Source organism: Bubalus kerabau, chromosome 2, assembly GCF_029407905.1.
Source record: "Bubalus kerabau isolate K-KA32 ecotype Philippines breed swamp buffalo chromosome 2, PCC_UOA_SB_1v2, whole genome shotgun sequence".
Taxonomy (NCBI): Eukaryota; Metazoa; Chordata; class Mammalia; order Artiodactyla; family Bovidae; genus Bubalus; species Bubalus kerabau.
In genome coordinates this window covers 120,566,178-120,592,953 of record NC_073625.1, presented here as the reverse complement: position 1 = coordinate 120,592,953, position 26,776 = coordinate 120,566,178, and the positions used below count along the sequence as shown (strand labels likewise).

General features: G+C 39.4%; 1 protein-coding gene across 1 annotated transcript in view; it reads right to left on the bottom strand.

The window, feature by feature from the left end:
* ATP13A5 (ATPase 13A5) overlaps positions 1-26,776 on the bottom strand; it is a 143,418-nt gene that overhangs the window by 4,621 nt on the left and 112,021 nt on the right. Inside the window, exons 22-27 of the mRNA XM_055570096.1 lie at positions 25,117-25,159; positions 23,135-23,244; positions 19,705-19,801; positions 17,633-17,705; positions 6,940-7,114; positions 4,394-4,596 (exon numbers count right to left, since the gene is read on the bottom strand). Coding sequence (XP_055426071.1) covers positions 4,394-4,596; positions 6,940-7,114; positions 17,633-17,705; positions 19,705-19,801; positions 23,135-23,244; positions 25,117-25,159 — 701 coding nt within the window. The remainder of the gene's footprint in view (positions 1-4,393; positions 4,597-6,939; positions 7,115-17,632; positions 17,706-19,704; positions 19,802-23,134; positions 23,245-25,116; positions 25,160-26,776) is intronic.

Sequence of the window (26,776 nt, the reverse complement as noted above, 5' to 3'; positions counted from 1 at the left end):
GGGAAACCCTGCAGTGACCAGCTTATGTAAATGGTCACCAGAGAGTTCCTGATGCTTTATCACCTCGGGTCTAGTGAGTCGTTCATGAATAAATTGTTTACACAGTCAGTCTTCTTAGTGGCACCTCACTCTTCATTACTTAGAGAAGAGAGTACAAGGGTCTTGAATGATTGATGTTCAAGGCCTTCCACAGTCTGGTTCCAATCAGCCTTTCTAAACTGATCTCTGGTTGCTCTTCCTTAAGTTCTGGGAAAGTTAAACCATAAACCTGCTACTCACAGAGACCCAGTGCCTTCTAGCTTTCATGCCTTGGTTCACAAAACACCCTGTGTAGATGGTAGTCTTCCAGTCTTGGCAAGTTCCCAGTGTTTCTTAAAAAGCCCAGTTCCAATACCACTTTCTTTTAAAGACTCTCCAATTCTCCCTTACCAAGTTCTATTTCATATGGTGTTTATCACTCTGCTTTGTGTGGTCTTCATATATATATATTCAGTATGTTATAACCACCTGAAAGGGATTTTGATCTGCTTCTCTGGGACTCCAATTGGAAGTGGAAGTGAGAAACTAGCATGCATATCTGCTGGCTTCTTTCTCTCCAGCCTGCCCAGATGGCTTTACTTTGGGATGCTCAATTTCTCAGGATGCACAGTGCCAACATCCCTGTCCTTATTTCCCCACCCCCATCCCCTCTTGTGGCCATCAGCTTCTAGGTACTTTGTAGACAGTGCTTTATATATGCTGACTTTTCAATGGGATTAGCACCTTCAGGTCCAAACAGCAGCATTTAATCAGTGTTGCTGTGATATGATACTTACGGTCTTCAAAATTTAAAAACAAGCTAGATTTTCTCTTGTATTCTCTCTACCTCATTTCTTCCAGTGTTGATGGTTTATGGGCCCCCAACTCTGCATAGATCTACATTAAACAGAAATCAGAGGAACTATCCTGCTACAGTAGGCCCTATATTTTGAAGCCACAAGAGCTCTGTTTTAATCCTCACCACCTACACTCACCTTCATATTCATCCATGCCTCACTCTACATATACAACTAGATGTAACACCTCTTAGAAGAATACCCATGCTTGCTTGAGAGGCGTGTGAGGCAGAGAGAAGAAAGGAGGGAGCTGCATCTCCTAAAGTAAAGCAATCTGAGCAGATTGGTGATGAGAAGGTCCTAGGAGGTGGCTGTGTGGATTTTTAATTTCCTTCAGTGTTTCCAAGTCCCAAGGACCCAGATGTTGGGAAGAAGATGATGCCCCAAATGTCCATCCTGATGAAGTACTCACTGAAACTGGGCTGAGCACTGTGCACGTCATACTGCTCTCAGACTAGGGGTCCAAAAGCAGACCAGGCTAGGGCACAAATGAGCAGAATGGAAACAAAATGGTGAGGCTCTCTTCTTTAATTCAGCTTTGATTGGACAACTTCGTAAAGAACTGAAGTGAATGTTGCCCTCCTATAATTAATTATTAACGATGAGGAAACTGGAATAAAGGGGGTTCTGTTTGCACAGGTGATTTGGGAAAACAAGCCCTGGGCAAGCCATTATAGACTATTCTCAGATAAGAAGAAGCTTAAGAAATATTCACACCTGTTTCCATAAAAATTAAATCTGTACTTGTTCTATAGCTCATCATCATACAGTTGATCTGTCAAAGACTGTTAAAAAAGGTAAAGACTTTAATGTTACATTAAAATAGAATTGTGTATTTTAATAGCCATTCTGAGAACTTTTGACTTGTAACCTTGAGAGTATATGATTTACTATAAGATTATGTTTGTTAGAATATGTTTATAAAAAACTTTTTTTCATTTAAAATTACCAGTTATGTTTGACATAGGATTTGAATTTACCCACAAAATTTAAGTCCCTATGATGTAACTAGTTCAGCTCTAATTAACTCATTATATTTAGAATGACTTTGCAGCTATTATTCAAATTAAAGTACTATCCAATGTAATATATTCTCCTTGTAAAATATATTTACAATAAAATAGTAACCTGCAAAAATCGAATCTTGATTTGTTTTGACAGGAGCCAGGGACTTTATCAGATACTATATCAAAATTAAGAAAAATTTGAACAAAAATAAGAAATGCAGGAAAAAATTTGTAAAAACTGTAATTAAAACAAGATTTTAGCATGCTCTCAAAACCTCTGACAAAACAGCTATACAAAAGAAAATGGTGAGGGAGGGGATGAAAACAGAAAGCATGGGAATAATATAATTGCTAAAACTGTTTTTATATGATAATTTAGGAATAAGAATGAGACTGACTTCTCTAATATCTATGACTTTTTTTGAAAATTAGAAATTAGAGTTTATGACATATGATATACAAAATTGTAGTAAAATTTCCAGATCAGAAATATTACAGGCTAGATTTTCTTTGATCATGACAATAAAACTAGAAATTAGTAACTAAATTTAAAGGAAAAATCTCCCCATATACAAATCAAAATTCTAAAGAACTGTTGAGTCAAAAAGGAAACTAAGTCCATTTGGAAGCTATTAAGAAAAAGAGTAGTAAGAGAATGAAAACAAAATCCTTCCCTCTTGAAAACTGAAAACCACTATTCTTGTAACTAGTGGGTCAAAGAGGAAATTAAGTCATAATAAGAGAAATATGAAAATGTAAATAATGTAACCCAAACTATAATTATTGGTCTTGATGTTTTTTCTAATTTTATAAGACTAAAAGAAAATATATGGATTATAAAATCAATTCAAACATTAAAGAATTTTCCAAGGAAAGTAAGAAGAGGGGGAAAATGGGAAAAGCAAAAATGAATAAGTTAGAAAATAGAAAACATACAGAAGTATTAAATCTGAGAGCTGCTTATTTAAAGAAAACCAGTAAAAGTACATTTCTGGTAAGAATAAATGAACACAGTGCACATAAACATAATTAATATGAGAAGATATGAAAAGTTGTAGATGGCATTAAAATTATAACAATTTCATTCAAAACCCTGTCCTAAAACAAAATAATCTCAATGAAATGGAATTATGGGTAAATTTTTTTTTAATTTTAAAAAACAGTTTAAAAAGAGGATACCTATATAAATTTTCAAAAAATTAATTCTTTTAATGAAAATATTTGGAACCAGATGATTTTACTGGGCTCTCATAAACAGTGAAGGAATAGACTATTTCTAACCATAAAATATTTTTCAAAGGAAAGGAAAAGTCCAAGAATTTTGAAGTCTTAATATCAACACCTAAAAAATCTCTTAACACAAAATACTTCAGACCAATCCCAGACAAAATATAGATATTAAAAGCAATATTAAAAAACAGTAGGATTCATTTTAGTAAAAGTGAAATCCACCACAAATAAGTAGAATTTGTTCAAGAATATGGAAATATTTAATAAGTTTATTAATGTAACGTGTTCTAGCAATAGGTCAAAATAGAAAACAAGTATAATCATCCTAGTAGGAAGGATGAAGGGCAGGATGTAAGGAAGACAGTTGATGACATACATCTTCCATTTTATAATTTTAAAACATACTCTTGATTTACTGGAAATAGAAAGGTATTTTTCTTCACATGATGTGGCCCACTTTGAACCAATATTCAAAACCATATTTACAAGTGAAAAATTACTAGATGTATTTTTATGAAGGAGTGGAACTATCTGCTGCGTCCACTAGTACTTAACATTGTCCTGGAAATTCTGGATTGTACACTAAAACTGAAAATATAAATAAGCATTTTAGCTATTGGAAAGGAAGAAAGAACATTATTTTCTTTATTGGTAATGCCATGCGGCTTGTGGGATCCTAGTTCCCCAACCAGGGATCGAGCCCATGGCTCCTGTAATGGAAGAGCAGAGTCCTAACCACTGGACTATCAAGAAATTCCCTGTGGAACATTATTAATTGCAGATGATAGTAATTCCCTTTCTAGAACTGAGTGTATAGCAAAATTCAGAAAGGATTCTGAGTAGAAAATAAACATTATAAACAGCACTATATCATTCACATATATTTGTGATCATTGATTAGAAAATATAATGGGAAAAAGTCAATCACTATATAAAAAAATACAAAAAGCAGAAGATTCGTTTTTAAAATAAATGCATAGGATCTATAATGGAGAAAGCCACAAATATTTACTAAGAGACATAAAAGAAAGTATGAATAAATTAATAATACTCAAATTAGGACATGACTCATGACTAATCAATACAGCACATGCTTATCTGCACATAAACATGTTTCTGCCCTTGGGCTTTTTACCACCTGTGATAATTATGGTTCAGTACTCAATTTTAGAGCATTGCGATTGTTTCCTTCTCAGCCAATCACTTCACCAGTAAGTTGCAATTCTGGGGATAGTGGGAGAGTAGAAAAAACATATTTGAAAAGAAAAACTTCACACTTACAGTTTGTGTAGATAGGTTTTCGAAATGGCTTGCCCTTAGAAAAGATAAATGCTGTTGTGATACAGTTGATGGTGGTGATGGGCCACAGTGTGGTACTTTCAAAGCTTAAAACTGAACCAGGAACCAATGCTCCATTTCCAGTCCTGTTTCTTGACAAACTCACATTTGTTGAGAAATTACTCTGGCTGTCCAGAAAGCACTTACTGGAAAAGAATAACCAGCATTTATGGAACTTTCATTGTATTTTTATCCTGCCAGTAGGAAAAAATTAACTAATCATGACCCAGGGACCTCACCTTGCAAGCTGTTCCAGCAAATAACTACCAGGATATATTTTGTTCACCTCTTGCAGTAGCAAAGCAGAAATAAACTACAGAGGAAGTCAAGATTGTTCTTTGTCCAGAAGCCTATCTAGAACAAATGATCTGTCTTGAAAGGGCTTGGATGACAATTTCCTATGAAATTCCTTTCAATTCACAGCATATGAACTCTATGTGTATGTATGCGTGCATGGTGTGTTTCCTTTTGTGGACTGATATAAATCTCTTAACATGGGTCCTGAATTGGAATCTGCCTATTCTGACCCACTCTCCTTACATAGCCAAAACCTCTCCATGAGGATTTGAACAATCTCCTGCTTATGAGTGTCTGTGTTTCTGTTTTGCTAACAAATTAAACTCAAACTTCTCAGGCAGGCCCAGAAGACTTTCAAACTCTGTTCTCAGTCAACCTTTCCAGCCTTATCTTTCGCCAGACTTCCCTTGCTCCTTATACTCCAATCATAGGGGAATATTCCTTTTCCCCTTTTGCACACCTCTGAGTCCAGACATCCTATTTCTCTCTGACACTCTTTACATTCAGTGGTGAGCATAACTAGTGCCCTTCAGTATTCTCTCTAGTGATGCATTTAGCTCATTGTTTTGCCATTATTCCTTCACATATTTTTATTTTCCATTCTTGGGATGAGAGTTCTTTGAATGTGAAATTTTGCTTCTGGTTTTGTTTCCCTTTGCTTGTTTGTTTTACTCAAATATGTAGCAAATTCTTAGCACCTAGCACAGTGATGCCACATATTTTCTCAGAAAAATATTTAAGATATGGACTTTCCCAGTGTTGACTGATCTATTTGCAATCTTCATTTTTCAGTAATCAAACCCACAAAGAGATTTGTTTTCATCAGCTTTCTTGTTTAGTTTCAAACTTTTTGCTACTATCACAACTGTTTAAAGATAAAATTCATTTTTCAATTGTGAATTCAAATGCAAGGCATAAGTCTTATCCTAGACTTCCTAGGCTCCCAGATGTGCTTTGCATACAGTAGATATTCAGTTGGTGCCTGCAGAATACATTAATGAAGCAAGCGATCAACAGTCACAGAGCTTTCTAGCCCAAAGGGAATAGGTAGACTAGAGGGCCTGAATTACAGAGTTTAACAGCAAAATATTTCTAATCTAATAAACTTGCATTGTAGATAAGACAGTTGAGTAGTTAATGACAAAGGCAGGACCACCCACCCATCACCATTTTGGTTACCCCAGGTTGCCTCCTAGGTTCATTCAGAAGGCTACGTCTCTGAATACATGTGCTCCAATTTGTGGAAAAATCTGGTTTTGAAATAAAAATGAACTCTATACTCTAAGTAATACTTGAATTGCTGAATTTGGGTTCTAAATGACAATCTTAGACATCATTCTGTAGTTTCCCATCTCTCCACTGATCCCTGGGGCTCTAATGCCTTCAGGATGACAGAAGAGGGAAGGGGAATTTGTACAAGCCCTACTCCAAAAAGATCAGCTCTTTCTGCCCTTCTCTTGGAGATCGGGCAGGCTTTGTCAGAAAAAAACAGTTTGAGCATCTAAGTTCACCTCATCTTACGCTTTATTTATAGTTAAGGAAATTAAAGCCCTGGGAGGTGAAGAGATTTGCGCTGTCTACAGTAAAATCAAAACACTGATACCATCAACAAATATTTTAATTTTAACATTCATTTGAAAAACTGAAACTAATATAAACAAATCTGTTTTGTATAGCAGGGGCCTGTTGACTTAAGCCCATCAGCCAAAGCTGACTTGACACCTGGTTTTGTCAATAAAGTTTTATTGGAACACTGTCACACTGACTTGTTTATGTGTTATCTCTGGCTGCTTTTTCACTGCAACTGAAGAGTTGAGTAGTTGCAGGAGAGACCACAGAGCCCACGAGGCCCAAAATTTTTACTACCTGCCCTCTACTAGAGATGTTTGCCAACTTCTGGTTTATATGACATCCAAACCACCAGGGAGTGAATATATTCATCCAGTCAAGTTTATTACATCTATATATCAAGAGCCAGTGTGGAGATCTTTTCCCACCCACTCCACATAGCTCACCCCAGGACTCTAGCCATTGACTCTGTCCTGTGTTCTATCCCATCACTGAGGTTTTGTAGTACAGAAACAACTTTGGTTAATTAAAATTTTTGAATATATTTCAAACTAATTTGAACAGAGTCATTAGATATCCATTGTACCACCTTCAGAAAGGAAAACTAAGGAACCAAACTTTACCTGTATCTGTAGACCTCACAATACCAGGGCTGCTGCTTCAACAAAAGAAATGCACAGACCAGCACAATGCAGTTGAAGCAGGTGTTCAAAACCACTGACAGCAGCAAAGGAGGGGAGAGAAGCTGTCCTGATGGTCTGTATGGAGCCAATTTTGGGTACGCATGTGTTGCACTCACTGAAAGACAAATGTATTTTTCCTAGGTCCAATTTCATTAGTGAGAATGAAAGATTGAGATGCATGTTATTCTGAGTCTCGCATCAGGGTTCAGATACAGTAAACATGCACTGAGGGTTTACATCTCGGTAAGTTCACTGCCCAGCTGCACACCAGTGCTACCCACCTTGGCCTCTTCCATGCTTTGGTTTCATCTTCAGAAAGGAAAAGTGATGGATTCAAAAGTTCTATAATTAATACATGTACCATATTGCATGGTGCAGATATTTTCTTTACCACCAGATTGGTCAGGAATGGTGTATAAAAGATGGCCTCCCGCCTGAATAAGAGTACTGTTATCTCTCAAGGACGATGGGGAAGTGGAAAATTAAGCTGGAGAGAGCAAGGAGGCATTCAGTTGGACTAATGTTCATATGCTGGGAGATTTTTAAAAAAGCAAAAAACGTTCACTCTATTATTCATTCAGCCAACATTCTTTGAGCACTTCAGTGTACCAGGATAGATGCTACAGGTGTGTTCTGCTATCTCCTGAAGAAGTGTGCAAATGAAAGACTGCTAGAGTGCATTAGACTTAGGAAAAGGAGCTTAAAATATTGCCTTTAGATGGCAGTGTTAAAATATATTTTGGTCTTAGTCTTTGTTTTTTAATATTTGGGGTTGGCAATGGGCAGTCACCCGTGGCTCAGCAAGAAAGCATCCACCTGCAATGAGTTGGGAAGATCCCCTGGAGGAAGAAATGGCAACCCACTTTAGTATCATTGCCAGGAAAATTGCATGGACAGAGGAGCATGGTGAGCTATAACCCATAGGGTCACAAACAGTTGGATAGAACTGAGTGACTACGCACACACTGCACACCAAAAAAAAAAAAAAAAAAAAAAGACAATTACATCTGTCTTAGAAGTCTCATATTCTAGAAAACTGATGAAAATGGAATGTACTTTACTTCTCAGGGCAGAGCAGGAAAGAAGCTTGGAGAGGTCAGGATGTTTCAGTTCTTTACATCTGTCACTTCTCTCATTTTCATAGCTTATGACTGCTTTCTTTGATGTAAGAAAGAGGGGTATATATCCCTAGGGCTGTGTTGATTCCTGTGGGGACAGGGCACTGGGGAATGAGGGTCCAGTGTTGGATAATAAAAGTTTACAGTGGGTCTTTAGTTTGCTCAGTGCATGTTCTGGGGTAATCACAGACAGTCTTTGGTTTTTCATTTTCTCATGCATGCGTACTAAGTCGTGTTGCTGCTGCTGTTGCTGCTAAGTTGCTTCAGTCATGTCCAACTCTGTGCGACCCCATAGACGTCAGCCCACCAGGCTCCCCCATCCCTGGGATTCTCCAGGCAAGAATTCTGGAGTGGGTTGCCATTTCCTTCTCCGACACATGAAAGTGAAAAGTGAAAGTGAAGTCGCTCAGTCGTATCTGACTCTTAGCGACCCCATGGACCGCAGCCCACCAGGCTCCTCCGTCCATGGGATTTTCCAGGCAAGAGTACTGGAGTGGGGTGCCGCGTTAGTCATGTCCAACTCTTTACAACCCTATATAGACTGTAGTCCACCAGGCTCCTCTCTCCATGGGATTCTCCAGGCAAGAATACTGGAGTGGGTTGCCATGGCCTCCTCCAGGGGATCTTCCCAACCCAGGGACTGAACCCATGTCTCTTATGTTTCTTGCCCTGACAGGCAGAATCTTTACCACTGGTGCCACCTGGGAAGCCCCTTTGGAGCTTCCAGATGTGTGGGAATGTCTAAATGGTCTCCAAAGGCTCTTGCAGCTCATTTAGCTAAAGCTCTATGGCTGTCTAAAGCTTTAACTTTACTAATTTAATCACTTTTTCCAGAAGGATGTAGAGCTAGAGGCTATGAGGTATGCAAAGGTAAGAAGGACATCTCATCTGCTTCCAAAGAGCTTGAGTCCCATTGGGAAACACATGGGGTGTGTAATAAAGAAAGTGACTAGTCTTCATCTCAGATTCCTGGGAGGTCACTTCTGGACTCCTGGAGTGAGGAGTTTGGCCTTTGTCTTCACTTCCTGGAATATATCCTCTAAATTCTTGGAATTTCCTAATTGATAGGAGTATCTTTTCTGTTCACAGTAGGCCTGAAGAGAGTTTGTGCTAATGAGATGAATCAGAATGTGTGAGTTGGCCATGCCCAAAATACCAGCTGTGTGATTAGAAGGCTGGGGGCTTTGAGCCACTTGCTATCAACTCAACCTTCAGGGGAAAAGAGGAGAGCTGGAGTCTGTGTTCAACCTTATGGCCAATGGTTCAGTCAATCATATCTATTTAATGAAACCTCAGTAAAAATTCCCTACACTAAAGCTCAGGTGAGTGTCTTTCTGTTTTTTTTTTTCAATATTCTGAATATGGTCATACATCACTGTGCAGGAAAGTAAGGCAAACTGACTCCTGAGGGAGAGGCCAATGGAAATGTCAGGTTTGAGATCCTCCCAGACCTTGCCCTTATGTCTTTCCCTTTGGTTGGCTCTATTTTGTACCCTTTTGCTATAATAAAGCTGTAATAAGCTAAATAGCCCTTTCCTGAGTTCTGTGAGTTGTTGCTGTGCATGATTGAATTCTGAGGGACTAGTAAGAACCCCTACATTAATAACCAGCAGATCAGAGGTGTTCGTAGCGTGGGGACTCTCAAACTTACAGCTGATTTCTAAAGTGAAGGCAGTCTTATGAAGGCTGTGAGGTTTGGCCCAACTCCAGGTAATTTGTGTCAGAAGTTATTGCATGGGCACAGGCAGACAAGGTGGACTGTGGTCAGTGCTGAGAAGGGGTGCAAGGAGACTGGGGCTGCAGGAGGCAGAGGCCACCATGCTTGGAATTCTCTCTGTCGTCCAATATCCAAGGTAGAATGTGACCACAGAGTTCATGGAGAGGCTGTGGGTACTGGAGAGACATGTAATTGCATATCTGTGCATCTGCCTTCTACCTATTTGGTTTTCTCTTTTTTGGATGCTCATTGTAATTTCTGCCTTTTCTTTTACACAGGAACTGTGAGAGACTGAATTGTTGGTCTCATCTCATTGTGAAAGAGTGTACTTTATCTCCCCTTAATGTTGTTTTTTGCTGTGTGATTTTCTCTGGCCAAAGAGATGTTAGGAGGGTTATTATTTTTATTTTTAATTGGAGGATAATGACTTCACAATATCATGATGGTTTTTGCCACACATCAACATGAATCAGCCACAGGTATAGCCAGGTCCCCTCTTTCAGGAGCCTCCCTCCCCATCCCACCCCTCTAGGTTGTCACAGAGCACTGGCTTTGGTTCCCTGCATCACACAGCAAATTCCCACTGGCTATCTATTTTACATATGGTGATGTATGTGTTAGCAGTTTCGAGGCATGCTTGTGTGGCTTGGCTTGCCCTCTGGCTCTGCTCTCTTTGATCTATACTGATAACATGCCCAGGTCTGTCTATTCAGCCTGGCCTCAGAAAGAAAATTCTGAAACAAACCTCAGTTAAACCCGGAACCTGGATCAAGACTATCTAATCTACATCCTAAGCAGAGTGGCTCAGACGAGCCCACCTAGACCAACTGAATGATAGTCAACTCACAGAAGCATAAGTGGGTGTTGCAAGCCATTGAGTTTTGAGGGTGGTTTATTATACAGCATTACTGGGACAATAGCTGATTGATACAGATTATTACATGAAGACTATTTTAACTTTTTCTGTTTTAAAGATGTTTAATACTTTCTGATAAAAAACATACCTGTATACTTGACTATTAATAAAAATAATGACAACCATATTAGAGTCCCTACTAGTCCATGGAGAAGTAGAATCCTTAGTGAGGTACATGGTGGTGATGTAAGTCTGTCTGATTGTAAAGCTTCATGTTGGCTCAAATGGTGAAGTATACATGTACCTAGCCAGCTGTGAGCTTCCTGAGGAAAGAAGTCCTGTCTTGCTCACTGTCTGTCCTTTACTGAACCTAGCACAGAGCCTGCTGTATGGGAGGACTTAGCAGCTTCAAAGTCCATTCTCAAAGTATAGTTTTTAATTGGTCATCATCATCTGGATATTATGTATGTATGTTTCTCCTAAATAATTGGCTTACTTTTTATTGACATTTCAAGTCATGTAAGTCAAATTTTAGGAGGCTAATGAACCCACCCAAACTTAATGCAAAATTTTGAGCATGTGTCAGGAAATTTCTAAGGAGAAAAAAAATCTTTATCTTTCATTAGCTCCTTCAAGAGGCCCAAGACCCAGAAAGGACCCACTGAAGCACAGATGAAACTTAAGAGATGTATTTATGTGATGGATAAATCCTCCCTACAGCCTCCTCCTCTGTACACTGCCTTTTCCCATGTGCTGGAGTGATTGCCCAAATGGAGCTGAACACATGACTCTTCCCTCATTCATAAAAGTAAATGGCCTAGAGTGGGCAACTTACCCAAGTGAAGATGATCAGTTTTCTTTCTAAACAATTTGCAAATGACACTGAGAGGTTGAGCTAATTGGCTGTAGGAAGACAAGCAGAAAGGTTATGGAGACCCAATAATAGTTACCATTTGGGGTTATTTGCAAAGTGAATGAGTAGAAGTCAGTTGAAAACAGGAAGGTTAGAAAGAAGAAGAAAGACAGAAGATGGTCTCTTGGAAATAAGGAAAGAAAATTCTAGCCCTCCTCAGGATTATTTTGTGTGTGTGAGAATTGTAGTGTTAAACATGCTCCTTCTTCAATTTTCTTGTTCTAATTTGAGTGGGTCTTACTAAAGAGAACAGAGACATAGCTAAACAAATTCCTTTCAAGATTGCTTCTATACCTAAGAGGGTCAAATGGGACTTCAAGAGATGCATTCTTTTTCTTTCTTTCTTCTTTTTTGGCACTGGTGCAACTTGCAGAATCTTAATCCCCCAACCAGGGACTGAACCTGGGTCCCTGGCTGTGAAAGCATCAGGTCCTAACCACCAAGAAATTCCCAAGACACACATTTTCTTAATTGACTATTCTGACTCCGTCTTACTTTTGTCCTAGATTTTTCCTTCGTATATTATATTTTACTGGTGGTGGTGAAAGTCACTCAGTCGTGTCTGAATCTTTGTGACCCCATGGACTATCAGATCAGATCAGATCAGATCAATCGCTCAGTCGTGTCCGACTCTTTGCGACCCCATGAATCGCAGCACGCCAGGCCTCCCTGTCTATCACCAACTCCCGGAGTTCACTGAGACTCACGTCCATCGAGTCAGTGATGCCATCCAGCCATCTCATCCTCTGTCGTCCCCTTCTCCTCTTGCCCCCAATCCCTCCCAGCATCAGAGTCTTTTCCAATGAGTCAACTCTTCGCATGAGGTGGCCAAAGTACTGGAGTTCTATTCAGTCCATGGAATTCTCCAGCCAGAATACTGGAGTGGGTAGCCTTTCCCTTCTCTAGGGGATCTTCACAACCCAGGGATCAAACCCAGGTCTCCTGCATTGCAGGCAGATTCTTTACCATCTGAGCCATGAGGGAAGACCAAGACTACTGGTGTGGGTAGCCTATCCCTTCTACAGGGGATCTTCCCAACCCAGGAATTGAACTAGGGTCTGCTGCATTGCAGGCAGATTCTTTACCAGCTGAGCTATCAGGGAAGCCTATTTTGTCTTATTAGAAGCCTTTGTATGTTGCCTTAAAATCTTGTGGGGACATGCAGGGTGTGGATAGATAGGCAAGTAAATAAATAATATGATAGTATTACCTTTTTAAAACATTCTCCAAGAGAATGTACTGGTAGATTTATTTCATTATGGTTTTTATATTAATTTTGTCAATTTTTATACAATTTTTAAGTGTTATAATCCATTCCATTTGCAGTTATTACGAAATATTGGGTAAATTCCCCGTGTTGTACAATTTATCCTTGTAGCCTATCTTACATTCAATAGTTTGTACCTCCTACACCCCCACCCCTATAGTGTACCTTACCCCGGGTAGCCACTAGGTTCTTCTCTATATCTGTGAGTCTGCTTTTTTTTTTTTCTTTTGTTATATTCACTAGATTATATTCTAGTGAATATATATTATTCACCAGATTATATTCTAGTGAATATATACTTTATTCACTAGTGAATATATATATTATATTCTAGTGAATATATATATTATTCCAGGTATAAGCAACAGTATTTTGTCTTTCTGTCTCATTTCACTTAGCATATTGTGATGGCATTATCTTTGTCCCTTACTAATTCAGGCTTGAAAGTCAAAGCCCTAACCTGGAAACCTGGAAATGTAGATGGGTTGATGAGAGTGATTTCACATTGATCGTCCATGACTCAATGTTGGCAGATAAATGTTCACAGTTCTCAGCCTAGTAGTCAAGATTCTGTGATCTGACCCAACCTACTTTTTCAAATTTTATCTCCTGCTGTTCTTTCCACATACCCTACAGTGTGGTCAAATTGAAAAACTCATGCCCTATATTTATCAGCTCTCTCTTGCTCATGCTGCTTCCTTCTACTTGAAATGCCCTTCTTTTGGTAAAAGATATTTGAAATCTATTCAGTCTTCTTATTTTGGTGCAAATGCTACTTCTTCCATGAAGCCAACCCCAGTATCTCTCTTTTCTCTTTTGCTGTCTCGTCCCTAACTACAGATCATCAAAAACAAACTCCCCTTTTCCAAAACTCCCAGAGCATCTGTTGTTTTCTGGTACTCACTATTTTTGACTTGTATTTCATCCATTAATGCATGTGAATTCTCCACTAAACTCTGTATGTCAGTGATCAACATTTTAATGCCCAGATACTTATGTGCCAAACACACAGTAGGAGACGAACACTTTTCTGAGGTGAGGTTGAATGGAGATTTGCCTCTTGTCTGGGGAATTTTGCTGAGCCTCACATTTGAGGACAATGAAAAGAAAAAATAAGTGAAAATGAAAGTGTTAGTTGCTCAGTCATGTCCACCTCTTTGCGACCCTATGGACTATATAGACTGCCAGGCTCCTCTGTCCCTGGAATTCTCCAGACAAGAATACTGGAGTGGGTAGCCAATACTTTCTCCAAGGGATCTTCCCAACCAGGGATTGAACCCAGGTCTCCTACATTGCAGGCAGATTCTTTACCATCTGAGCCATCAGGGAAGGACAATGAAAGGTAAGTGCCTATTTAATGTCAAGAGAGATGACTGCCATGTTGCTATCGTACCTACTAAGAGGAATTTGTACTGGTCCTTCAGGGGCAAACAGGCTGTCCTCCATCCCCCAGGTACGTACAGACTGTACAAGAGAAAACCATGGAGATGATGAAGAGATTCCTTAATAGGAATTGTTAGGAACAGTAAGAACTGTGGTTTTAGTCTCAGCATCACAGCACAAATGAGAGCAAATCGTAAGAACCACTGTAGGAAAAGTCCTGAAGTGGTGAGGGTGGAGATTAGCGCTCATTGTCCTACTTGTAATATCAAAGGGAAGAGAGAGGGGGCAGCAGTGAGAACATGTGCCACATCTGTCTAGTAGGTCAAGCAGAAGCTCTGTAAATTAGCTGGGCTTCCGGAGAAGGCAATGGCACCCCACTCCAGTACTCTTGCCTGGAAAATCCCATGGACGGAGGAGCCTGGTGGGCTGCAGTCCATGGGGTCTCTAAGAGTCGGACACGACTTCACTTTCACTTTTCACTTTCATGCATTGGAGAAGGAAATGGCAACCCACTCCAGTGTTCTTGCCTGGAGAATCCCAGGGATGGTGGGCTGACGTCTATGGGGTCGCACAGAGTCGGACACGACTGAAGTGACTTAGCAGAGCAGTCTCAGAAGGAATTTGCCCAGTGGGGCAGTCAGCTGAGGTTAGAGAGACCAGCAGAAGGAAAAAGCTGTGTGATATGCACCACCAGAAGGCAGTTAATGAAAGGAATCCTGAGGGGTCAGAGCAGAGAGCACCACCTATGTAAGGGAGTGGTCTGGTTCAGACAATCCACAGGGAATCTCTAAAGAACTCAGGAACTCACTAGTGAGCCCCATGCAAAGGGCCTGAGTTTAGATGCCTACCTTGTTAGAATACACTCGACAGGTGATAAGTACAATACCCCCATTTAAGTAGAAAGTCCTGGGCTCTTGCTACTTGCATTCACCGAAGCAGGGTTGAAAGTAGCTGACACAAGGAAAACAGAGTTCATGGCCTTCTCTAACACCACCTACTCCAAGCCATGAGTCAGGCTTCACTTGGGGAAGAAAACTTTGAATTGGATGAGAATATGAAATGTTAATTTATAATACCTGGACTTTTCACATCTAAAGATAAGATCATTTCAGTACCTGGAAATGACCAGGAAATGATCTGCCTATAGTATGACTGAACTCACAGGGATGGGAAAGTGATACTGTTCAAAGGCAGAAAGTAAAAAGAGACCAAAAAAAAAAGGTATTTCCACACTGTGTTTCTCACCTTCGTCAGTCTAGCTCATTTAGTAAGCCAGCTACACATTTGTTGCATACTAATTGAATGAAGTGCTCTCGTTTGGAAAGAACACTATGCTTCTGAACTATCACCCTTCTTTTTACTCCCATGGGAACAGTGGCCCTGCTCTGAGTCATCCCAACTCTCCCACTCAGCCTGCTCTGAGATGTGACGCTGTTTCACAGGGTAAGCAACAGGTACCAGAGTCCACAGGCTCTTGCCATGGGAAACAGTAAAGTATACTCATCACCTTGAGAGTCAAATTCATGACCAAAATGAAAATTAAGTGTGCAAAAGCTCAAAACAACTTGCTTGAGGTCATCTGGCAAATCTGAGGCAAAGCGTCCACTCATATTTTTGAATTTCTAATCCAACAGTCTACTTGTACACAGTCTTAAGATTTTTTAAGTGTTCAACAAGTTAGTCAATCATCTCAAAAAAACCAACGAGGGGTGGGGGTAGTGCAATATGGTTCATCTTGAAATGAGTGCTTGTAGGGTGCCAGGCACTACGCTATATACTACATGCACTGTGTTGTCTAATCCTCACAACCCTCTGAGGACCTTGCACATGAATCAGTTTTATGTGTGCGTGCATGCTCAGTCACTCAGTTGTGTCCGGTGCTCTGTGGCCCCATGGACTGTAGCCTGCCAGGTCCTCTGTCCATGGAATTTGACAGGCAAGAATACTGGAGTTGGTTGCATTCCCTTTTGGGGGATCTTCCAGACCCAGGGACTGAACCCACATCTCCTGTGTTTCCTGCAGTAGCAGGCAGATTCTCACTGAGTCACCTGGGAAGCCCCAGTGAATCAATTATTTAATTAGTAAGTAACTTGCCAAAGATCACAGAGATAGGAAATGATGGAGGATGGCCATACCCTTCACTTTCATGCTTCTACCTGCTAGCTTAGCTCTTGAAACCTCCTGGTACTCTCTTCTTTTTTATATCATTGTCCATGTTCACAGGAAAATCATGCACATTGCTTAAACTATAGCCAACATTGTAGAAGCAAATTTACCCATCCATTTATCTGATTCAAAATTATCCAGTCCTACAAATATTAATAACACTTAGTATTTTAATGGGCTATGAAAAGATATTTCATTCCTAAGAATCAAAATTGATATTACTTAAATCTCTGACATTGGTAAATTTTGTCACTGCGATGATGTAAAAAATGACTTCAATATCAGTTTCATGTTTTATGATGCTACATGAAATTCTCAAGGTTATTAATATCCTGCATTGCTGGCTGTTTTATCTGTTATTTTTCATAACACTTCTATTGTTGAACAAGGAAAAAGAGATGAGTGTGTCATTCTTTTTCTTTGCTCCCTGTTAAGGCAGTCACCTTTCTCACTTATTAAGAGTTAGTATCAGGCTTTGAGTTCCTTGATAGGAAATACTTTATCAGTGTCAACTCAAAAGAAGGAAATGAGCAATAGTTGCTGTGAGCCACACCTTGCTTTTGAGAGAATTCCACTAGAATAAAATGCTAGCATTTGTTCTCAAACATCAAAGGCCTTAGCAAAAATCTGGTTTCATGTCAATGAGAAGTATAGCTGAATAATGGAAAATGACCTTTGGGTTTTAAAGATTTCCCTTCCTGGATTTTTTCTGTGTATAACACATAAACCTACAAAGAACTCAGAATATGTTGACAATTTTATGAAATTAAGACCTATTTTCTATCAGACTATATAAATGTCAAGTCTGAGGAATTCAAGCCTCACCTTACTACCAACACCACTTTCAAAAAATTGATAGGTAATGAGGTCTGGCGGGCTTCTCAGGTGGTAGTACTGGTAAAGAATCTGTCTGCCAATGCAGGAGACACAAGAGACTCGGGGTTCAATCCCTGGGTTGGGAAGATCCCCTGGAGGAAGGCATGGCAACCCACTCCAGTATTCCTGCCTGGAGAATCCCATGAACAGAGGACCCTGGTGGGCTTCGGTCCATGGATTCACCAAGAATCAGACACAACTGAAGTGAATGAGCACGCAGCACACAGTGAGATCTGGGAGTTACAGTGTCATTCTCAGAAGCTCTTATTTGTATGAGCACTTCTAGAATTTTATGGATAAATAAAAACAATATGGTTTACTTTGCTAAAGATCTTACTTGTTAAACAGACCATCAACGTAATGGCAACATCTTGCATGAGATACTGGTAATTCCCAAACAGTTGTAGTTGCTGAAAATGAAGAAAAGTAAAGATAAGTGAGGATTCTGACATCAAAACATCTTCACCATCCCCAACACTCTTCTTGAAATCAGTCAGGAAGCAAGTTTTATTTTCCTCCCCGTTTTAGGAGAAAAGTGATTTACCTAAGCTCTTTAGCATCTCATTGGATAGAATAAAACCAAATCACTCTTTTTCCAATGTTTTACTTAATTCCATATTATTAATTGCAATGAAAATCAGTCAGTTGAGAAACACTCTCTTATTGGTTGGTCACAGTGATTTTGGCAGCTGCAGACAGCCTGGGTAGTTGAACTCTCAACAGAAGATATTAAAACCTGAAAATTTTGCTAGGAATTTTACACTTAAAATTTGAAATCAAGGCTTCAAATCATTGAACAGAGTTTTTTCTCTGTCTTTATCCATGGGTTGAGTTCACATGATTCTCTTGAAACCCATTTACTTTCACGAACTGAACAAGTTCCCTACCCCAAGTAAGCCCATTGCAGACTTCATTCTGGTACACCTGAATGGTTTGTGTAGACATAGAACTCCCTTTCAGTTTATACTGGAAGTATTTAAATAAACGAGTCCACTAAGTACTCTGCAAGAACTTGCCTTGCAATACCTTTTGCAGACAGGTCAGTTTTTCTTCATAGCTGTTGACTGAGCACTAAGTCATAATCTGGCTCTATGCATATTACCAGATCACACTGATGCCAATGAAAATATTTCTGTCCCCTTAGAAAGTAAACTCAAGGCCAAGATGTTTCCAGGCGAAGGTTCTTGGAGAACACTCTTAACTTAGATCTAGACCATCAGAGTGAATGACTTGGAGTAGACTGATTTCAATCAACTGTATCTATGGAGACTTTGGAACTGAAATTCTGATTTCTTAACTTTCAGAGAATGCAAATGGTTTCTGAGTTCTTCTCATCCTGCAATTCTTTCTCTGTCTTTTTTACATTTCCTTCTCATATTCTTTTCACCTCAGAATGGTAACATTATACATGCAGGGAGAGATGGAATAGGGAAAACTTTTCAAAGGCAGCTTTACTTTTTATTTTGGGAGTTTTCAGAGAATTATGGAGGGCTTTAGAAATCAGTCAGCCTGACTTCCCGGAGGTGGATAAAAGCTCAGCCAAGGGCAAGAACGAATTTGTTCTTGGGGACAGAAGTAGAACTTGAATCCAGGTTTCCTGGCTTCCAACCAATTTCTTCTCTCTATGCACCTGGTTGCCCCTTAGTCTCTATGTGCTTCTCACAATCATTAGCCCACCCGAGGCTGGAGTCCTGTGTTCCTCGCTTTCATCACTATGTCTCAGGAAGGCAGTAAATTATTTCCCCTTGCCCCCAGTGTTCCCTGAGCCTGATGGATTATTTTACTGTAGACCAAGTTATGACTGACCTGATGCAGATTACTTTCAACCTATACATATTTCTTCCATATAGCTAGTTAATTTTTAGATGATTATTTTTATCATTTCATTTCAAAAGTCTTTTCCAAACATTTTTTACAGAACTGCTAATCCTTTACTAATGACATGTAGAGGTTCTGGGCAGGTTCAGAACTAAAGCTCTGGTATGGGAATCTTTCCAGTTTTTAGTCCTTCAAAGTCAAATTCAACAACTTCTCTCTCTTTTTAATCTCTTCTTAGTCTGCCAAAAATATTCCACAGTTGGAGACTGATGCATTGCCTGCTGAGTTATATTTAGGCTGCTCTGAAGCTCTTTCCATACTCTAAGTGAAGAAGGAGAGGCTTGAGGAGGTCAAGTGTCTCAGGTTATCTAGAGAAAAACAACACTCTAAGAAACTGAGCCACATCTCCTCATTTCTAGCTCTGTGTCTCATGCACAGTTATACCAAGTTCTCAAGTTTGCAGACATCTATTTTGAAAAAAGTAATTTATTTATAAAACATTAAATCCTGTGTAGGAGCTGCACCCCCACCCAAAATAAACAGGGGATGTAAAAGCAATTAGAACTGGGAAGAAATTATTTTGGTTCATACCCAATAGAGCAGTGATGTGCCAATAAACTGGATTATGCCGTACATGGTCAAGTATTTAAATACCCCGAAGGATGAAACAAGAGCAGCTCGGCCTTCTCTGTTTAAGAAAAAATAAAAATAATTGGTTTTAATGATACATATCTCCCAGTCTCTTTTATATTTTCAAAGGAGCTTATTTTAATGGCCTGTTGATATATACTTGGACTTCCCTGGTGGCTCAGATGGTAAAGCGTCTGCCTACAATGTGGGAGACCTGGGTTCAATCCCTGGGTCAGGAAGATCTCCTGGAGAAGGAAATGGCAACCCACTCCAGTATTCTTGCCTGGAAAATCCCTGGACAGAGGAACCTGGTAGGCTACAGTCCATGGGGTCACAAAGAGTTGGACACGACTAAGCAACTTCACTTTCTTTCTATGATATATGCATTCACTTCATCACTGATTCATCCTCTCAATGATTCATTTAACTATTCATTCACTCATTCTTTCCTTCAACCATCATCTCACCCATTGACTCTTAAGCTCGCTTTTACTTAAGGCTTATAAGATAGCAACATTATGCGCAGAGTCACAGAGGATATAAATTAATCAGGCACAGTCCTTATTTTCAACAAGCTTCCAATGAATTAAGAAGATTATAAACACAATACACTGTGACAAGGTGCAACATGTCAAGCATTGACTGGCTTGTGCTTCATTTCATCCTGGCAACACTTGCTCCTTGTGTATGTTTTAGGGTTCCTTAGAGTCATGATGCTAAGGACTGGGTGCTCTCACATTATAGGAAAAAAGTAGATGTGATGCCAATATTTGAGATGAAATAGGCTTTGTTGGCTTCAGTACACCAGGAAGAACCCAGGGTAATAACGGGAGCTGGTTTGGGAACACAAAGAAAAAGACAATTGTAAAAATCGCAGTGTCAAAAGTAAGTAGTCCCTAGTCAATAATATTGTAATAATTTTTTAATGTGTCAGATGGTTATCAGACTTATCATGGTGATCAGTTCATAATATACATATATGTTGAATCACTATGTTGTACATCTGAAATTAATATAATGTATATCAACTACAATAAAAAAGGGAAAAGGTAAATATTCTTTAAAAAATTCTGTTTGAACAATTATTCTTCTAATTGGGTCTAATCCATTACTAACTAGACCCAATTAGAAGAATAATTGTTCAAACAGAATTTTTTAAAGAATATTTACCTTTTCCCTTTTTTATTGAAGTATAGTTAGTAATGGACTCAGAGAAGGCAATGGCACCCCACTCCAGTGTTCTTGCCTGGAGAATCCCAGGGACGGGGGAGCCTCATGGGCTGCCATCTATGGGGTCACACAGAGTCAGACACGACTGAAGCGACTTAGCAGCAGCAGCAGTAATGGATTATGTCAGGCCAAAGTAGCACATGTTGGGGGAGGGAGCAACTTGGCCAACAAGCACTCCTGCAGCCTCCTCTTGTCAAGGTAGAAGCGAATCCATATGGGAGGCAGCCCATATACTCTTGATTTCCAGTCCCCAGTGACATGGACACCTGTGCTGGTCAAAGTTTTTCTACAGACCAGGGACATGAGAAGGAAAACCCAGAGAGCCAAAAACCACGCTGGGTCTTGGGCAAGATGAGAAGGTTCTGGGGGGAGATAGGCCAGGATACCTCAGGTCAGTGCTTTCCACCAGACTGTGAGACACTACCTTTCTATTTTCAGCACAGAGGGGAGAGAGAAAACCAGTTGAGAAGGGGAAACCATGTGAAACCTAGATTGTTTTCTGACATAAACTTTGTGATTTCATCCTTTATTCTGCCGTTGTGTACATTTCCTAGAGAATAGACACCCAGATCAAAAAAAAAAAAAAAAGTGCAAAAATCCAAAGTGGTAAAGCATAAAGAATGTTTGCAAGGCCTCCACAATGACTGCCATTCCTAATGGATGTGAATTTTAAGTGGTTCATTCATTTACTTAATGCATTCCACAAACGTTCATCGAAGGCTCTGATGTGTCATGGGAGGCACAACGACATAGAAATTAATAAGGCATAGTCCTTGCCCTAAAGGATTTGAACTATAACAAGCCAATCATGTTTCAAAGAATAATAATGGGAACCTGTAGACCCATGTACCTAAAACTGCACATTATCACTCCTCTAAAGGATATTTTCTCAGGACTAGGCAGGCATCAAGAATAGCAAGGGTAAATTCAGCATAACAGAGCTGAACTCTGTATTTTTATGAATTTGTGAATTTGTGAAGTATAAAAGAAGAGGGTTTCTATCATGAAGACTTACTAAGCCATCTGCCACTAGAGAAAATTTTGCATCCTGACTTGTATTTTAAAACAACATATTGCAATCATAAATGCATCACACAACTTGCATGAGAAAGAGCATCTGAAAGTGCTACTGCCTTTTGGATGAATCAAGTATGCACTTGGCACAACCGTCCAGGAGTTTGAATCCCCTATGTGAGGCTTCCACACCTGGTGTTCCAGCCTCACCTCCACAGCTCCCATCTGAGAAATCTTCCAGCTCAGTTTAGCAATCAGGCCCCTGCACTCTCCAATGAAAGCCCCATTTCTAAACATGGCTCTCCATTTCCTTTATCTGGAATTCCCTCCCACCTCCTTAGTATTTCCATACATCCCATTTATCGTTCAAATTGCCACCTACCTCTGAAACCGTCCCTCCTAGCTTGAGTTATCATTCTGAACTACTGGCATATGACTGTATTGTTTGGACGTTCATTTACGGAAAGCTAATTTATTGAGCACCTCTCATTCCTTAGGCAGAAGATTCTGTGTTAGGCGACTATATCTACATACATCTTTCTATACCCCTTAGTGGAATGTGAGTCCTCCAGGGAAAAGTTCTGTCTCATTTTTAATACACCACATTTTCAAGAGCAATATTTAAAAAGAGCCACATGAGTGAGGTGAGTGTCCTGGGCACTCTTGTTTTGTAGTCAGCGTGACACAAAGCGGGTTAAGACAATAATGATAGTAAAGGTAGGTGCAGTCATTTTGGATATCCACTAATCTGTATTTTGGAGACATACTACTACTAGGAGAAGGCTACGTGGTAGAGGATTCCTCTTCTGCTTCTTCTCCATCCCCAGCTCCTGAGAGAAAGGTTCCAGTAAGCATCCAACATAAAAAACTAAAGGAGAGGAGAAGTGAGATATACAGTTGGCTTTAAAATATCAACACTAGCATTCACAGCCATGTATTCTTTAAAACTCAGCAAAAGTCACCTTTTTGTTGATTTTATCAGCATTCTTAGGCAGCACTCACAGCCCCCTCCCCTTAATGGGTTCTCAACAGCACTTCAGCCAAGTTTCTGCTGTGACATTTGTCACTTTCAATTAGAGTTGAATTCCACCTGGAGCCAAACAGTGAGCCAGACGGTCAAAGGATAGAAGGGGAAGAGGTAGCTTACTTGATGAGATGAGGCACACACTCGATGTTGGTTGTTTTTGAGGTGAAAGGGGAGGCCACAGATGCCTCCTGCTCTGACAGCGAAATGCCCGCATGAGCCATTTTCAAAGCCTAGAATGATAAATCCATGTTATACCCATGACTCCTCAGACCAGGCTCTAACTGTTCAAACACCTCAAGGCTCGTTTTCACATTATAGAGTTGATAGTATTGTACCCTTCCACCGCTGGATCTCTGTTTAGGCTGCCCCTCCACCTGGGTACATGAAGTTACCAATTAACGAGGCACCAACAATGAGTCAGTGGTAGAAGAAGGGGTGTGTGTGTGTGTGTGTTGGTTGAGGGGATGTAGACAGGCTAAGAAAGTGGAAGGACTCATTTGAGAAGTTGATTAAAAAGATGACAGCATTTGGATGGACCTTTGTAGAGGCCTTTACCATCACAGTTTTATACTTAACAGGTCATCTTCATGAACTACAGGAATAACTATCTAATGCCCACCTTCTCCCAGGCTGCCTGATCCAGCCAACCAGCTAACTGCTGGGATGAAATTTGGGACATAGAGCACCTTCGCTGGAGGCAGGGACCAGATTACACTCATCAGAGAATCATCCCAAGGTATATGGTGTCTCACTGAAATAAGGACTAAATCTTTTCTCATCAAGATTGAAAACTGCTCAGACAGTGCCCCAAGCAGACAGCAGCCAATGAGCAGGTCAGCCAGCCCCTAATCCTACAAGAAGTGTATGAACATAAAATGAGATTTTGTATTTCTGTACTGCTACAGAACTTGCAAAGTTCCTGGTAACCATGGCCAGTATACACTAAGTTCATGATCAGTGAATATTAGAATATTTCCTTCTTCCTCATTTTTCCCTTAGTACTTTGTACCTCTACCATGTAATTTAGGACCATCTGCTTTATATATTAGGATTAGTTTTATGCATGATTTTTTTTCCCCACCAGGTAATGAACTTTTCAGAGGCAGAGACTATGTCCTGTATAACATCTGATTTATTTGTTTTGTTTTAAATTCCACATAATTAGTGAGAATGTGTACTCACCCTACATTTGAAGAACAGACTAACAGCTAGCTCCTTCTCACAAAGTATGAAGCAGAAAAATTCATAACTGCTATCTAAGTATGAGCTTAGTTTATCACAGAACTTTGAAGAAAATATTTAAGAAAAAAATAAAACAAATACCCAGACCTTAAGTATACAATAGGCTTTAGAAATACAAAACAATTCTCTTCATTACTTCTCCCACAAATTGGCTCCCAAAATATTTTCTGACATACATAAATCTTCAAGGTAAGCTACTATTTCAACTGTATCTTTGAAACTCAGATTATAAAACATGTACTGCCTTCTATTGTATCAGAGAAGTAATCTGCTGAGAATCTTGTAATTTCAGTTTGCTATTGTATGTAATAACCAAATAATTTGGTTTATGATTTTTCTGAGTGTGAAAATTTGGGAATAAATCCAAATTGTATAAAGTAACCCTGGTGGAGAATTTGGCAGGAATAAATACGATTTACACATAATTCAAACCTTTATCATCAGTTTCAATTTTTTCCTTTGCTAAGCCTTTACCAGCTGTATGACTTTAGGCAAAAAAAGGAAAAAAAAAAAAAAAAAAAGAATTTACCTCCATGAGGCTCATTTCCTTATTTATAACAGGAGAGATTTAAACCACCTAGTCTTGTAAAGTCCCTTTTGGGTCTGAAATATGGGAGCCTCTGTAGCCTTTCTTTGTTTTTATTATTCTAAAAGTTGCTAGAAAACAGCTGAAGTGACTCATCTCACTTTACTCTTCACCACATCCAACCTATACTCTGGTAGAAATGAATATAAACATCAAAATGACTAAGTGATGTGGTTGTTGGCAGAAGGGTGAAGAGTCAGACCACAGGGGACGTGGGGTCCTCAGGAGGGATATCAATGCACCCCCTGCGTTAGAAGAAGTAATTTCTACTCACCCCACAGTCATTAGCTCCATCTCCACACATGCCTACATAATAACTGTGAGGGAAAGGATAAGAAACATTAATAGCTTAATGCCTCACTTGAGTAATTTCCATCACCACTAACATGCATGATGTGTGTGTGTGTGTGTGTGTGTGTGTGTGTGTGTGTGTCTGGAGCACATGTAGAATCAAGCTGAAGGAAAATAACTTGGAGAGAAATATTCCCAGAGGAATAAAGCTCTGGTATATTGTTTCAATCAATCACACGGAAATGATGGCAATACTGCCAAGGACATCCACAAAGATGATCACACACTTCAGAAGAGGTCCTGTTGGATTCTATCCACCAAGGCCAAGTTGAAGTGAGTACTGTCATAATCAGTGTTTCCCACACCCTAATGCACAGATCATAACCTAGTCCATCTGTGTTTTGGTTGCTCACTGCTGCTGAAAGTTTAGCATGTAGACACTAGGAGAAGAAACATTTGGGAAATGGTTTAACAGATAACAACTAGAGATGTATGTACACATTCTAGATGCATCTTGGAGTGAAAATAAGATAACATGCTTCCCATCTATACCAGTTTGATGTGCAGGCACAACTGTATAAAGAGAAGAGTAAATTTTAAAGCTGTTACTAAAGGAGTTTCTGATGCGAGACACAGTGTTTTATAAGTAAATAATACATTGGAGGTATTGATTAATGGCAATATTATTACAGGCTCAGTGGTAACTTGCCAAAAACACATGAAATGATACAATATAGGGGAAAATGAAATTCTCAGAGAATTTCCTTATTATTAGTTGACATAAAAAATGGCCATCTTTATAGGTCAAATATGGCCAAATGTAAACAAATTTGTAGGTTCAAACTACTCTTTGGTAAGTATATATGAAAATCACACAGTAAACATTTGTTTGTGCTGATGTATGCATCAAGACTATACATTTGCTGAAAATGGCTTCCTTTCTTCAGGCATAAAGTACATGTTTAGTCTTTATATCACAGGAAGAATCTTACATCTTCTAGTGTTGTCTGAATAAAGAATAAATTCTGAATGAAGAGCAAGATCTGGAAATTGAGAGGATAACTTATTCTGAGATAGCATATATCATCCTGAATTGATTTTTCTTTAGGGGAATACAGCTTTTCAAAAGTAAGCATTTAAGTTGGCAACATTTCTCAAGTATTTGAGAAGGGCAAAATTACTTTCTTCAGCCAATATCATATAATGACCATGTAAGTAAAATAGTCATTTTAGACACTGGTTACTAACCCAGCCTCAAGGCATTATGGGAGTTAATAGGCAGTTTTGGAAATGTCCCTAAGAATGCTTAGGCAACAAAAAATAATAGTCAAAAGCAGTCTCTTGAGTTTACCTACTGCTTATCAGCAATTATCTAAAGTTTTACTACTCTTCATTCCTTACTTAACTTTCTAGAACTCTGAGTCCAGAAGCTGTAACCTTCCCAGCAAGTAATAGGTAGGTCTGGTCTCAAGAAGAACCATTTCACTCTCATGTGACTTGGTCATCTGTATTTTTGAAGGAGATAAGAAAGAACTTTTTCCTTTTTTTAATTTTTGCCTGTATACCTAAAACAGTAAAAATATAATTTCTTCTCTTTCCTGGAAGATCTGAAATTGTTTACGTATCTTCTAATGGACCAATCT